The sequence below is a fragment of the Theobroma cacao genome, chromosome 1 (assembly GCF_000208745.1).
Source record: "Theobroma cacao cultivar B97-61/B2 chromosome 1, Criollo_cocoa_genome_V2, whole genome shotgun sequence".
In the NCBI taxonomy this organism is placed as follows: Eukaryota; Viridiplantae; Streptophyta; class Magnoliopsida; order Malvales; family Malvaceae; genus Theobroma; species Theobroma cacao.
The window spans coordinates 4,325,336-4,341,589 of NC_030850.1; the positions used below are offsets into that span (position 1 = coordinate 4,325,336).

General features: G+C 36.2%; 2 protein-coding genes and 1 pseudogene across 2 annotated transcripts; all 3 read left to right on the top strand.

Annotated features, from left to right (window-relative positions):
- Positions 3,133-5,197, top strand: LOC18611423 (annotated as a pseudogene).
- On the top strand, positions 7,225-9,320 carry LOC18611424 (L-type lectin-domain containing receptor kinase IX.1). The gene has a single exon (XM_018120456.1). The coding sequence runs from the start codon at positions 7,237-7,239 to the stop codon at positions 9,190-9,192; it is 1,956 nt and encodes a 651-aa protein (XP_017975945.1). The 5' UTR covers positions 7,225-7,236; the 3' UTR covers positions 9,193-9,320.
- Positions 13,279-15,404, top strand: LOC18611425 (L-type lectin-domain containing receptor kinase IX.1). Its single transcript, XM_007047664.2, has one exon. The coding sequence runs from the start codon at positions 13,325-13,327 to the stop codon at positions 15,341-15,343; it is 2,019 nt and encodes a 672-aa protein (XP_007047726.2). The 5' UTR covers positions 13,279-13,324; the 3' UTR covers positions 15,344-15,404.

The window sequence follows — 16,254 nt, forward strand, 5'->3', positions numbered from 1 at the left end:
ATTGTTTACTTAACTTATTTAATATTATTGTGTCTTAAAATTCAATTTTTCCAAGGTCAATTCTAATACCTATCCTATTATAATTATTTGACTAGCTCAACTATATATTTTTTTATTTAACATAAAATGTTTCTTCCTTGTTTATTCTCATTCACTAAATATATTTTTATAATCTAATGTATAAACATATTTTATATGCTCCTTACATGGTTTTACCCAAGGATACCTCACCAATGTCTCAATAGTCTCCAATTTTTACTTAACTTAACCTTTATATATTTTTTTTGCCTATCATCTATTTCATTCATTTATATTTTTATATTTTATATTTAGATCTCTAGATCTATCACTATAAACATATTTTATTTAGCAATTTATTATTTTTTTGCTATGTGCTTTATTTTCCTAAGTTTCAATACCTCTAATAAATATTTTCTTACATTTGAATCCTTTTCTTATGTAAAAATTTTTTATATTATTATATATTCCTTTATTTGTATTACTTTCTTAAATCTCAAAAATAAAACCTAAGGATTTTAGAACATTACATTGAAGTATTAATCTTAAATGATTAAACAATAGTCCTACAAATAAATAAAATGAACCAACTCAAGCCATAAAAATTTAAGAGAAATGATAAATATTTTACCTTTCTAAGCTCCTCCAAATCTACAGCCCACTCCAATCAAGCCAGCAAATTTTATTCTTCCAAAATATGCCATTTGGGGTGGGAAATGGGAGGTCTACCTATAATACACTTTAAGAAACCCCATTATTTTTTATCATTTCTTCACTTTTTCCTCCCCTTTCTCTTTCTAGTGCCCAGCTACTTCTCTTCCTCTCCACCCGTTTCTTTTTTTGCTTTCTCACCCAAAATCTCTTTTTGCTCTCTCACCCAAGATCTCATTTTGCTCTCTCACCCAAGATCTCCCTTTCTTCACTCACCCAAACCGGCGGCACTAAGAAAAAGCCCCTTGCCCTCTTTCTTTCTTCCCCTTTTTTTTTGTTTGTGGCTTCTCCCTTTTGCTGGAAATCTGGAAAATTTTTTTGATGTGCAGATCTTTTTTTTCCTCTCCCGAATGCTACAGTGTCCCCTCCTTTATACCCGATTCTTGGGCTCTGGAGGGGGCACGCTCCACTACCTTGCCAGACGTGAATTTTTCGCGTCTGGCAGGGTGAAGGAGGTGCCTGCAGGGTGCGTCCGCACCCTGCCAGTTGTACCTCACTCCCCTCTTTTTCATTTCTTCTTTATTTTAATTTTTATCATTTTTATTTATTTTTCGTTTATGATTTAGTGTCTACACATATAGGTACTTCTTCATCAAAAGACAATTCTTAATGGAAAGGATTAGTATTATCCTCTTCATCACTGGAGCTATTGTTGTTAATTTGGAAAGCATCACATCTTGTGAGTTACTCTTGTAATTCTTAAACTTGAAGACATAATTCATCAACATCGATTTTGTGAACATCTCTTTGATGATTTTGGCACCTTGGCAGCATTTTATTGTATGTGATGATGATATGATGATGTAAAAAATATGATGATAGAGCTATAAAATAACAAAAGAGCCAAAATTACCCAAATAAGGATAGCCAAAACCCAATAGCGAACTCGAATTAAGCAACGAACAATGATCATCTCGCTCTGACACCAAATTGACGCTGAGGTGTTGTGAAGACACTTGGACGTTGTTAAAGACATCAATCGTAGTAAGGTTAAAAACTCCACTAAGGTGAACACCAATCTTAGCAAAGTTAGAAAACCCCGTTAATGTAAAAAATAGCCAAACTCTTACTTTAGTTGACCAAACCAAATATATCAAAATCTCTTACTATTTTGAAAAGAATTTAGAGAAAATAAACACTCTTACTTATTAAAAAAATATTTTTTATTAATTCTCAACATCAATATATCTAACAATTAACCTAAGAGGGTTTTATATAATTATTCCTAAATAAAAAAGTCTTTTAACTTTCTCATATGAGATTATTATAATTTTTAAATAAAAATAAATTAAAAAAATAACTTTAAAGTACAAATAAAGTAAAGATAACTTAACCTAACCTAACTTAATGCACAAATAACTTAAATAATTTTCTTTAGCTTAATGTATAAGAAATCTAATAACATGCTTCTGTATCAAAAACTCAAGGCAATCCCTCTCGAAGGCAACCCACCCACGCTTTCTTTGGTTACAGTTACATCAAAGAAACAAAACCCAAAAGCACCTTCACCTCCAACAACAACCAGCCAAAAGTAAGAAAATCCGAACCTCTCAAGGTCGCTACCAAAAAAAATGGAAAGAGGGGCCAAAAGTCAATCCCCAAAAGACACCACAATGGCTCCCTTTTTTTTTCTATTCTTTTTTCTTTTGCTTTCCTTTTTCTGCATTTTCTTTTTTCTTTTTCTCTTTCTCTTTTCTCTTTTTTCTCCATTTTTCTGTTTCTCTCTGTTTTCAATTCTTCATTTTTTTCCTTTTCACCTGTGCTATTTTCTTTATTCTATCTTTTTACTTACTCTCTTATCTCTTTGTTATTGCTGCATGATCGAGGGTTTGCACAAATGACTCATGAGTGGAGCAAGAACAAACCGGAACGCTCTCAAGGAAAAAGCCAGTCCGAGACAAAGTTGCCACACCTATAAGCTCATGTGACAACACAGGCCGCAAACCCCCAAAGGACAAGCAAAACTCAAGAACGAATAGAGAACAGGGGAATTGACATACAAAGCAAGGTCCCATATCTCCATAGCCCCCTTCCACTTGACAGGCCAAGGCTTCCTCTGAAATCAAGGGCCAGATGCAAAAAGCGAGGAACTCAAGCAAGAGCATACAAAACCAAACCCCTCGGGAAAGAAATCCTCTCAAAAAATCTCTACCAGAAAAAAGAGTTCCATTAACACACCCGCGACATGAAACAAGGCAGACATCATAGATTCCCCTTCTTTTTCCCCCTCTTTTTTTTTTCTTTTTCTTTCTTTTTCCCTTTTTCCTCTCTTTTTTTTTTTCTTTTTCTATTTTTCGTACTTTTCTCTTCCTGTAATTCCTTATTCACTCAATTTTTTCCAACAAGTGGTAAAAAGTCGAAACCATTTAGATTAAACAATCAACAAAAAATATTAGCCTTGATATCTAAGTTAAGGTAACATATATGATATACCTCTGTGAAGTACCTCTGCCGCATGCATGTCCTCTTTTCTCATAGCAATGGCCAACCATTTCTGTTGTTCATGGAGCTTACCTTGCTTCCTCCCCTTCCTGTTTCTTCTTCCTCGTGTTAATTCAATTCACTTTAAGATATCTCGTTTCGACCCTGAGGCAACCAACATTGTCTATGAGGGAGATGCACGACCTTATGTTGGTGCTGTTGACTTCAACAGCGTATCTTATCTGTGTCGTGTTGGTCGAGTTTCCTATGCCCAGAGTGTGCCAATCTGGGACTCTGGGACTGACAAGGTTGCCGACTTCACCACTCATTTCTCCTTCTTTATTGATACTCTAAATCGTAATATTTCTATGTATGCAGCAGGGCTTGCTTTCTTTCTTGCTCCCGTTGGATTTGAAATCCCACCCAATTCCGCAGGTGGATTTCTAGGCTTGTTGAACACCACAACAAGTGATTCACCTCGGAACCAAATTGTTCTAGTTGAGTTTGACACTTTCCCCAACCCTCAATGGGATCCTCCAGTTCAGCATGTGGGGATCAACACTAATTCAATTTCTTCAACTAAGTACACCCCATGGAATTTAGTTTGTACAGTGGGAAAACTGTTGATACATGGATTTCTTATAATGCTACTACTAAAAATTTGAGCGTCACATGGAATTATCCAAACACCACAATTTCTCAACTCAACGTCAGTCTTTCTCATCATATTGATCTGAAGCAAATCTTACCTGAGTGGGTCAAGGTTGGAATTTCAGCTGCTACAAGTCATTTTCAAGAGGGACATCGACTTGTATCTTGGGAATTCAGCTCGAGTTTAGAAATAAAGAAAACAAAAGGAAAGAATATAAAAAACATCAAATTGATCGTAGTACTAGCAGTTCTGGGCATTTTGATGACAGTTGTCAGCATATCATTTGTGTTTTACAGGAGGTGGAAGAAGGGAAAAGAAGAAAGAGAAGAGAGAACAAACGTAAGTTCCATCAATGACGACCTTGAAAGAGGAGCAGGACCGAGAAGGTTTTCTTACGGTGATCTTGTTGTAGCTACCAACAACTTCTCAAACCAGAGAAAGTTGGGTGAAGGAGGATTTGGTGCCGTTTACAAAGGGTATTTCAATGATATAGATACCGCAGTTGCAGTGAAGAAAATCGCAAGGGGCTCAAGACAAGGGAAAAAGGAGTACATTACTGAAGTGAAGATCATTAGTCGGTTGAGACACCGCAATCTGGTGCAACTCATTGGTTGGTGCCATGATGGAGGAAAGTTCTTACTTGTCTATGAGTTCATGTCAAACGGTAGCCTTGACTCTTACCTTTTTGGCAAGAAAGCTCCTCTCACTTGGCCTTTGAGGTACAAAATAGCTTGCGGTTTGGCCTCTGCAGTGCTTTATTTGCACGAAGAGTGGGAGCAATGCGTGGTGCATCGTGACATCAAATCGAGCAATATAATGCTAGATTCTAGTTTCAACGTCAAGCTTGGTGACTTTGGATTGGCACGGCTTATGGACCATGAGCTAGGTCCTCTGACAACAGGGCTGGCGGGGACATTAGGTTATATGGCGCCGGAATACATAAGGACAGGCAGAGCAAGTAAAGCCTCGGATGTATATAGTTTCGGTGTGGTTGCCTTAGAAATTGCCACGGGGAGAAGGTCAGTGGATCCAAAGAAAAAAAATTCACATGTTAGTTTGGTAGAATGGGTTTGGCATCTTTATGGAAGTGGAAACCTTCTTTCGTCTGTTGATGAAAGGCTGCATACGGAGTTTGATGGAAAACAAATAGAGCGTTTGATGATGGTTGGATTATGGTGTGCTCATCCTGATAGCAATCTGAGACCTTCAATCAGGCAGGCAATTCAGGTTCTCGATTTTGATGTGGCACTGCCAAATCTGCCGTTAAACATGCCCATTCCTACGTATCATCAGCCTGAAGCAACAGCATCAAGCAGTTCTAATGAACCTTTTTTAACTAATTCAAGCCTTGACGTGGGTCGTTAAGCCAGTGACATCCCATCCCAAGTTCTTATAATGAAAACTAACGTAGCGATGATCTCTCGTTTTCTTTGCTTACGTTTGGCCGATAGATATCCACTATTAATAATTATTTACTTTAGATTTTTATATTATTACTTTTTATAAAAAAAATTAATATGTTTCATTTAGTAACTTACTCATATATTGTAGGAACAGTTTTATTTGCCATTGTGACATTCAAAGTTTGAAAAACCACTCAAAATTATTCCTTTGTTAATTAATTGTCGTCTGGTAGACCTTAGTCGCCTACAACTCAACTTCCTGGAAACTCCCTAACACATGGTGACTTCCAGACTCCTAAACAAATCTAAAAACACTCGATTAGACACGAAAAAATCCCTAGATACTATGCTCCGTTGAGAACTGATGAGGTCTTGGCATTTAATTCCACGGTACATCCCATCTAGGTGTCAATTATAAAAACCACTACAAAGAAATTCTATTTCATCTGGGGATTGAATCATTGAATTGCTAATTTTGTTTTAAAAATGTTTTGCAAGGAGAATATATGAGAGATAAAACTGTCATTGAAGAAAACGATTCGATAGTGATAAAACTCAAGATGCGTGAATCCCTAAACTAAATACCAATATCTGGCAACGTAATAAAATGTTATTTTGTCTTAGAAATATTGATCTTATCTTCTAGTAACAGAGATGATTGCCCAGCTTGAGCTGTGGAAATGGCAAGGCAACAGTATGAGAAAAAGGTGTACGCTACGCTCTGCCCCAGCACCTTGGTGAGTAGGTTGCTGCTCTTCACCTTCCCAAGCTTGGAGCTAAGCTCACCAAGCTGACTACATTAGCGTGCCCATTGAGGGCCCTTACAAAGATTTGAACTATGTTTTTTAAGTAAAGAATTTTACACTTATGAATGCTCGAATGTATAAATATTAAGAAAGTTTAATAAAAAATATATATTTTTTTAAAAGCAAATAATACATTTGAATGGTTTAAATTTATTGATGATTTGTGGTTAGATTGTTAGGTTTTGATTTTTGTAGGAGTTTATTGTGGGTGATTGGAAAGTTACGGAGGAAAAGAGTTGGATTGGTCTCTCCTTGAAGAAGACCAGATGGGTTTGAGTAAGGTGACGGGACGGTGCGGGAGATAATATTGCGACTGATGCAGTCCAGATTTGCTGCATGTGATAATCAATTACTAATTAAAATAAAATATCTGTCACTTGCTACTGTTGAACTCGTTGACCGTAGTCGTCAATAACTCACTCAACTTCCTGGAAACTCCCCAACGCCGACAATTTTCCATTAGACTCCTAACAATTCTAAAAAGACTCGATTAGACTCATAGGGAAACCATCTAGGTCTCATTATATACGTCCTTTTATGTCTTGCACCGACGTCCTTTTTTATTTTTGAATATTTTATGTTTTATCTTTTTTATTATTGAAAGTTATTTAATATTAATTTTATAAAAAAATTAAATATAAAGTAAATTAAAGTTATTTTTTTAATTTTCGTGAAAATGAATTAAAAATAATATATAGCCCTGAATAATTAATTTGCCTCCCATGATCTTCACCAGTTACGGGCCAATTAGCTAGAATTCAGTGAGGCCTGTCTTGCATTTTCCTTCATAAATTACTAATTTACCAGCAAGTTCCTTAACCAAGGCATATGATTTCAAACCAATGCAAGGTGTTGTCCTCTTCATCATAAATTGCGCAGTTATCAACTTATCTTCAAACTAGCACTTGTTTTTGCCTAAAATTAGTCAGCATTTGCAACAATTCTTTGCATTCTCTCGGGTCAAAGATCACGACTTTTTTAATTGCGCGGCTCTATTTTCCGCTTTCGACTCCTAAGTCCTGACAAAAGACCTTGACTCAAAAAATAAAGTCTTTCTATGCATTCTCGTGACCATGCCCTGCCCTCTCTTTCAATGAAGTTTTTTTTTTTTTTTTGTTGAACACGTAAATGAAAGTCGTTTGCAGAGGTAAAACTATATACTAGCCTTGATATATAAGTTAAAGCTAACTTGTACCTCTGCTCCATGTCCTCTTTTCTCATAGCAATGGCCAACCATTTCTGTTGTTCATGGAGCTTACCTTGCTTCCTCCCCTTCCTGTTTCTTCTTCCTTGTGTTAATTCAATTCACTTTAAGATATCTCGTTTCGACCCTGAGGCAACCAACATTGTCTATGAGGGAGATGCACGACCTTATGTTGGTGCTGTTGACTTCAACAGCGTATCTTATCTGTGTCGTGTTGGTCGAGTTTCCTATGCCCAGAGTGTGCCAATCTGGGACTCTGGGACTAACAAGGTTGCCGACTTCACCACTCATTTCTCCTTCTTTATTGATACTCTAAATCGTAATATTTCCATGTATGCAGCGGGGCTTGCTTTCTTTCTTGCTCCCGTTGGATTTGAAATCCCACCCAATTCTGCAGGTGGATTTCTAGGCTTATTTAACACCACAACAAGTGATTCAACTCGGAACCAAATTGTTCTAGTTGAGTTTGACACTTTCCCCAACCCTGAATGGGATCCTCCAGTTCAGCATGTGGGGATCAACACTAATTCAATTTCTTCAGCTGAGTACACCCCCTGGAATTTTAGTTTGTACAGTGGGAAAACTGCCGATGCATGGATTTCTTATAATGCTACTACTAAGAATTTGAGCGTGACATGGAATTATCAAGCCACTACAATTTCTCAGCACAACTTCAGTCTTTCCCATCATATTGATCTGAAGCAAATCTTACCTGAGCGGGTGAAGATTGGATTTTCAGCTGCTACAAGTCATTTTCAAGAGGGCCATCGACTTTTATTTTGGGAATTCAGCTCGAGTTTAGAAATAAAGGAAACAAAGGGAAAGAAGACTAAAAACGTAAAATTGATAGCAGTTCTAGCAGTTTTGCTGGGCATTTTAGTGACTGTTGTCAGCGTGTTATTTGTGTTTTTCCGGAGGTGGAAGAAGATGAAAGAAGAAAGAGAAGAGAGAACAAACTTAACTTCCATCAATGACGACCTTGAAAGAGGAGCAGGACCAAGAAGGTTTTCTTACACAGATCTTGTTGTAGCCACCAACAACTTCTCAAATCAGAGAAAGTTGGGTGAAGGAGGATTTGGTGCCGTTTACAAAGGGTATTTCAATGATATAGATACAGCAGTTGCGGTGAAGAAAATTGCAAAGGGCTCAAGACAAGGGAAAAAGGAGTACATTACTGAAATTAAGATCATTAGTCGGTTGCGGCACCGGAATCTGGTGCAACTCATAGGTTGGTGCCATGATGGAGTTGAGTTTCTACTTGTCTATGAGTTCATGTCTAATGGTAGCCTTGATTCTCACCTCTTTGGAAAGAAGACTCCTATCAGTTGGCCCTTTAGGTACAAAATAGCTCGAGGCTTGGCCTCTGCATTGCTATATCTTCATGAAGAGTGGGAGCAATGTGTGGTTCACCGTGACATCAAATCGAGCAATGTGATGCTAGATTCTAGTTTTAATGTTAAGCTAGGTGACTTTGGATTAGCTCGGCTGATGGACCATGAGCTAGGTCCCTTGACAACAGGATTGGCAGGAACATTAGGGTACATGGCCCCAGAATATATAAGAACTGGCAGGGCAAGTAAGGCATCCGATGTGTACAGTTTCGGGATAGTTGCCTTAGAAATTGCTGCAGGGAGAAAGTCAGTTGATCCTATAGAAGAAAATTCCCAAAGGGGTCTGGTAGAGTGGGTTTGGCATCTTTATGGAACTGGCAACCTTATTTCAGCTGTTGATCAGAGGTTGCATGCAGATTTTGATGAAAAACAAATAGAGTGTTTAATGATTGTTGGACTCTGGTGTGCTCACCCTGATAGCAATCTAAGACCATCAATCAGGCAAGCAATTCAGGTCCTTGATTTTGATGTGGCACTTCCAAATCTCCCTGTGAAAATGCCTGTTCCTACCTATCATCAACCTATAGCATCAAGCGGCAGTAATGAACCTTTGATGACTGATTCAAACCTCGAAGTGGGTCCTTAAGCCATCTCATCTCACTGGTCTACGATTAAACGTCCTGGTGTCTCCAATTTTCGTTGTTGATGTATAGAAAGACAGATATATCCCATGTTGGGTCTTGTATTTGCAGTCAAAAATTTTCCTGCAATTTTTTGTAATGTTATTTTAATTAGGTTTATATCATGATATTCCTGGATAACAAAAATATTTTTTATTTGCATTAATCTGCTGATACAACAAATAATGGCGGAGTAATATAATTTTGGAAGCTTATTGTACATGAAATGTCATGATCATTAAGCTTTCTGTTAGTAACACTTAACCGTTGCTACCTTTCTAATCTCAGACTGAAAATAATGCAAGCTTTCATAGAGTTTGCCACATTTAACAACAGTGGGCCCATTTTGGCCCTCGTTTGTTATATGATTCGATTAAGACTAACATTAGGCTGTTAAGAGGGCCTAGTCTGGGCCGTTTAGCCTCCGTTGCTCAAGTCAAAAAGTTATGAATAATGACTACTTAGGTACATTCTTTTTGGTGATACTAGAATTGCCCCTTCGTTACGTTCGTATCAAATAGAAAACATTGATGAAAGTGTAAATGACAAAAAATATATACAAAAAAATTGTTACAATTTTGACTACTATGTGAGAAAGTATAGTTGTTTTTTATAATTGCATGCATTCATTTGCATATATTCAAGAAAAAGTGGATGTTCATGAATAAAATCGAGATGATGATATGTTGTTAAATTTATTGCTCTCATTGCTACCAGTTTAAGCAAAACTCATTGTTTACGAACAAAACAAAATTAAGATCATGATTTGTGGGTGTATTTTTGCAGATATTTGTTCATATACAAAAGTTGACATTTTAATGTTAAATTCAAAATATTGCCTATGAACAAAAAATATCAGGTATTGTTTCTAATTGTATACATTCATTGTTATCCACTTAACAAAAACTCAATGCCCTTGAACAAAACGAGGATCATGATCTGATGTGTTTTCACAAATTTTTGTATGTACACAAAAGCTAGCATTACAATGTTCAATTCATGATGTTGCCTGTCAACGAAATATATAAAGCAGTGTTGGGCATCATTGTAAGCAAAGTTTTAGAATATGTTACTATTAAGGGGGGGGTCAAAGAGCTTTTAGTGAGGTTGGTGTTTGATGATTGGGTAGTCTTAGAGGATCCTTTATAGGGGTAAAAATCAAATCAAAAGTTAGGTGTCATAATAAGTTAATCAGTTATGATATTAGTCACTTATTTATATATATATATCTCGTAAAAATAAGTAGTTATGCAGATGAAATATATATTCTGTTAACATGTAATGCTATGAAGCAATGATAGTCAGTGGTATCAAATGATGATAGATTTATTGTATTTCAGTAATAAAGAAATTTTTTCAAAGTATGAACTTTACGATTTCTTAAATATAATATTAACAATGTACTTTAGTAATAAAGAAATTTTTCCAAAGCATGAACTTTATGATTTTTTAAACATAAAATTAACAATAATAAATATGCAAAAGAAGATCACTCCATTTTTTGATCGAATATTGGAATGAATGTTAAACTAATATTCTCATACAGCAAAAGAGGAAGAAAAAGGAAAAATGAACTCATTAATAATAACAAACATAAGACCCCGCTCAAGCTAAACATTCCTATCAAGTTGAATTTCTACTATAATATATTTAAATAGAAAAACTCATGGAATGAATTAGTTTCAAATAGTAACAAACAAACTAAACAAATAGGATGTAAGTTGATGTCAATTGATAGTAGATGAGAAAGCAGAGGAATTTATCAATTGTACCTGATTTTGTATTTCTTGGTAGGTGACTCTTCTTCTTTGTTGGCAATGCGTTGCTTTTGCGTGTAGACTTTGGGAAAAGTTCCCTAGCTACTTGACTTTGCCGCTACTTTATTGAATTAACAATGCTTGCACCATCAGGGGATGGTCCAAATTTAAGATGGAGAAATCATCCTTCTTGTTGCTAAAGGAAAAAGAAGTTGTACTGTACCTTGTCGATTTTGTTCAACGACCAATCCTTTCTTTAACAATAAGAAGGATTTTTTTCACATCAAAATTAGACCATCAATGATAGCATAAAACGTTGCTACTCTTAACCTTAAAGACCATCAAATAATTAATTTGACAAAAAAATAACTTCATTTGTAGAATGAAACAATAAACACAGACTAAATCACACAAATATAATAATAGTGGCGTCTGACTTAAAAGGCATGAGTGTGATTTGGTAACACAAATGCATAATAATATTTTAGAAACAAAACAAACTAAATTAATGTATCTTGGACAATATTGAACAAAAAATTAATGCCAGAGGTGCTATTTGTGTCAGCTAAACCTTAAATCAGAACAGGATTTGTAGGACATATTATAAATGTTATGTCGGCAAAAAAGAGCCTCGTATTTTGTATGGACTATTAATACATACAGAATATAATTACTATATGTGTTTGTAAAATGAAAACAGAGAAAGCGAAAAGGATACAATAAATAAAAAATTAAAGAAAATCTATTTTTAATTTAGAAAATAATTATTTGTTTATTTCCTACATAAGTTAATGCCCGCATGGCCAATGACACGTTTGGACTTAATCCCAACCTCATCTCTTAAAGTTAACAGACAGAAAAAATAGTTTTAATTTAATAAAAGCATACATATGTTTTAAACACCACATAGCAAAAAATGTAAGCCAAAAAATATACAAATCATAATCATAAAGATGTTCTACGAAAAGAGATGAATCTGCAGATGTTAGTTCATCAATTTTGATGAGCAAGTTGAGAAAGAAATTAATGGTATTTGTCTATTCATACACCATATCAATAATGTGGAATAGTACGAAAACTATTAACTATGAAACAATAAGCTTAGAAAAATTTATATACAACCCATCTAAGAAACAGTGAAGAAATAAGCTTATAAACAATTTAAACAATGTATGAAGCAAAGCTCGATTTGCCCAAAAAATAAAAGCATCCAAAGACTATATAAATAAATAGTAGAAAAGTATGACTGAAAGCTATAACAAACCAAATGGATAGAAAACAATATATATATATATATATATAAAGACAGAGATATAAATACTAATGTTTTGCTTGTTAATCAGTAATTTTCTGACAGAGAGGAAGTGAACTCTGTGTATAAATTTTCTTGATATTCCTAATGATCTTAATCAGTAATTTTCTGTCAGAATGGTACCACCAGCTCCCGAGCTATAATCTTTTCTGCTATCTGTTCTTTGTTGTTCAATTTTGCAGGGCAGCAATATAGGTGGCTTTCATTTAGATAAAAGCTAACGTACAGTCTATAAGGTTCCAGCACTGGACAGCAATCAGCTTTGTTTATGAAGTTGGGTACTAATATTAACATCGAACATTTTTCTATTATTTGTCTGATCATACATTTCCTTCTCTGATGGAACTTCATTCATTTTCATTGTATTCTTTAATGCCTAATGTTTAATTTTAATTTGCGGGCATCCTATTCTACGTCATAACAAAGTCCAAACATAAGAATCCAAACCTATAGGATGAAAGAATCATCACCTACCATGTAACAAAAAAACATTTCATTACCTGAGTTGGAGTAGATAGAACCGCGTATACGAAATGAACATAGGAAATTAGTTTCTAAAACAAATTAGGAGGCCGCCCTAGCATATTGGTCAGTCGGCTCTTCATTAGACAAGAAGGATTCCATATTCCCTGAAAGCTTTTTTATTGTATAATCCAAAACGCAGTCTTCAACGGTTAGGATAGGATGGCATTTGATCTCATGCTCAGCATCCAATTGTTGCAAAATTAGGGAGTCTAGAACTTGTAAATACACGCATCTCTCTTTATGATATTCAGCAGCATAATTTAATTACATATGCCAAAGTTGAACAAGAACAGTTCAGCGGAGGAATTGTTTAGCTGACCTTGTTAATTAATCAACCTTTTCAATTAAAATTGTAATTAAATTCGTAATATAGACATATAGTTGAACTACTCATAGGCCTTGAAAAACATTTCACCTTCATTCTCTCCTCTATGCCTTTCAACCATGGCTCTCTCCATCTTAGTTTCATGCCATCTTCTAACTAAACAGAATCATTCTCTTATTATGAAGATCTTCATTTTCTTTCTTTTGCTCCTCCCTTGTGCCATGCCACTCTCCTTCAACTTTACTAGTTTCAGTCCAAACATGCAAAACATTGAATTCGAAGGCGATGCTTTCTCATCAGCCAATGTTTTGCAGCTTACAAAGAATGATGCTATTGACAACCTCACCGGTAGCATTGGACGTGCCTCATATAATCAAGCAGTGCGCCTTTGGGATGCTAGTAACGGAAGGCTTACAGACTTCACCACTCACTTCTCCTTCATCTTAAGAGCAGTCAATCTTAGTGAATATGGTGATGGGATATCCTTCTTTATTGCGCCTTTCGACTCCAAAATGCCTCCCAATTCGAGTGATGGGTTTCTTGCATTATTCAATCGTAACTCAACCTCAAACTCCTCTAACAACAATATTGTTGCAGTGGAGTTTGATAGTTTCCAAAATGACTGGGATCCGAGTGACGATCATGTAGGCATCAACATCAACTCCATCGTTTCTGTGACAAATGTCACATGGAAAAGTAGCATTAAGAATGGATCAAGAGCAAACGCATGGGTAAGTTACAACTCCTCCACAAGGAATCTAAGTGTTTTTCTAACCTATGCTGATAATCCAGTCTTTAGCGGAAATTCTAGCCTTGCATATGTTGTTGACTTGAGGAACATATTACCAGAATGGGTTAGAATAGGCTTCTCTGCATCCACAGGGCGTCAGGTTGAAATACATAATATTCTTTCTTGGAGTTTTGATTCAAGCTTGGAGACAGGTGGAAGGGGGAATAATTTAGGTCTGATTGTTGGTTTGGCTGTAGGTTTTGGTCTATTGGCTTTAGGACTAGGTTTGCTTTCCTTTATCATGTGGAGAATAAGGGCACGTTTGAACAAGGACAGTGAGGCCGTTGATTTCACCATAGATGATGAATTTGAAAAAGGGACAGGGCCAAAGAGGTTCATGTATCAAGAACTAACTCGCGCAACAAATAACTTTGCTGAGGTTGGAAAGCTTGGAGAAGGAGGATTTGGAGGCGTTTACAAGGGCTTATTAAGTGATTCCAACACAGAAGTGGCAGTAAAGAGGGTTTCAAGAGGATCAAAGCAAGGAAAAAAGGAGTACATATCAGAGGTGAAGATCATTAGCCGTTTGAGACATAGAAATTTGGTACAACTTCTTGGTTGGTGCCATGAAAAGGGTGAACTCCTTCTTGTCTATGAATTCCTGCCTAATGGAAGCCTTGATTCTCATCTCTTTGGAGGGAAAATCATGTTAACATGGACTGTAAGACACAAAATTGCTCTTGGCTTGGCCTCTGCCCTGTTGTATCTTCATGAAGAGTGGGAACAATGTGTGGTGCATAGAGACATAAAGTGTAGCAATGTAATGTTGGATTCAAACTTCAATGCAAAGCTGGGAGATTTTGGTCTTGCAAGACTTGTAGACCATGACCTAGGTTCACAAACAACTGTTTTGGCCGGTACCATGGGCTACCTAGCCCCTGAATGTGTCACTACTGGCAAGGCTAGCAAGGAATCTGATGTTTATAGTTTCGGAGTTGTTGCCCTTGAAATTGCATGCGGAAGAAAGCCAGTTGAACCAAGGGAAGAACCAAGCAAGGTAAGGATGTTAGAGTGGGTCTGGGACCTCTATGGAAAAGGTCAACTTCTTCAAGCTGTTGACAAGAGACTAGACAATGACTTTGATGAGCGGCAAATGGAATGTTTGATGGTAACTGGGTTATGGTGCTGCCATCCTGATTACACTCACCGGCCTTCTATAAGGCAAGTGATAAATGTCCTAAATTTTGAAGCTCCATTGCCTAGCCTGCCATCAAAGTTACCAGTACCAATGTATTATGCGCCCCCAATCAATCTCTGCAAATTTTCCTACACATCATCAACAGGTCTCACAGATTCAGAAAAATATCGAACGCAATGTTCATGTAGTAGCTGCTCTACAAATACGTATTCATCATCAGCAGCAGACTCCGGAAAAGCTCTCCTAAATTCTCGCATGAATCATGTCTAGTATATTCCCTTTAACTCTCCATTTCATACAAATATAGGTAAAGAAAAAGATGAGATGTAGCTTAACCATGCAACTTGTATTTATTTCATGTATTTTATGAATTTTGAGATAAATGGATGCATCATTTTTTTTCATAATCGTGGTCTAATGACCTATATCCATGTTACTGTGTTAAACTGAAAAAGCTTAGACGGAAGTTATGAAATAGTCGGAATTTGTTTCTTCTTCTCGATTCTGGATGAGATCATGGTGTCTCGTTAGCTTGTTTGAAATCCAAAAATAGCAAATCAAGAATCATAGGTCATGTGGTATAGATCAATGGAACCATCTATGCTAACCACATTAACCAATAGCACTGTCATTTTTCTCAGCCTTGGGCTAGCTGTTTTTGAGCATACTTTATTCTCATAAGTCAGAACCAAAATTAATGTACAATTCCAAGCTCTAACCATAATGGGTCAGAAATACTTAAAATTAACTTGTAGGGTTGATGAAAGGGGCGACTACTTTTCATCTTTAGTAAATTGATGGTTAATTAAAAGAAATGTTGGCACCAGGAGGATTAACAAGGTTATGATATTTTTATTGGCTTATCCGAGCATATAGCATCTACATAATAAAACCAAGCGGGAATGAAAGGGCAAGCTGTTGCTCCATTTTCATGTCGATGTGACCTCTTTAAATTGTATGTCAGCTCTCCCCATTAAGACAACGGAAAATTCGAAAGAACCTCCAGAAAGCTAATGAATCCAATCTTGTTTCTTCAAACCTTCTTTTTGTCTTTGTCCATTCGGTGCCCCTATCCAAATCTGGTGGCTTCCTATGGCTTTTACGAAACTTGTCGTGTCTGCCAAATATGGTATCATCCGACATTTTTATCCCTTCGGTTTCATCAAAGCTTACATGCTTGC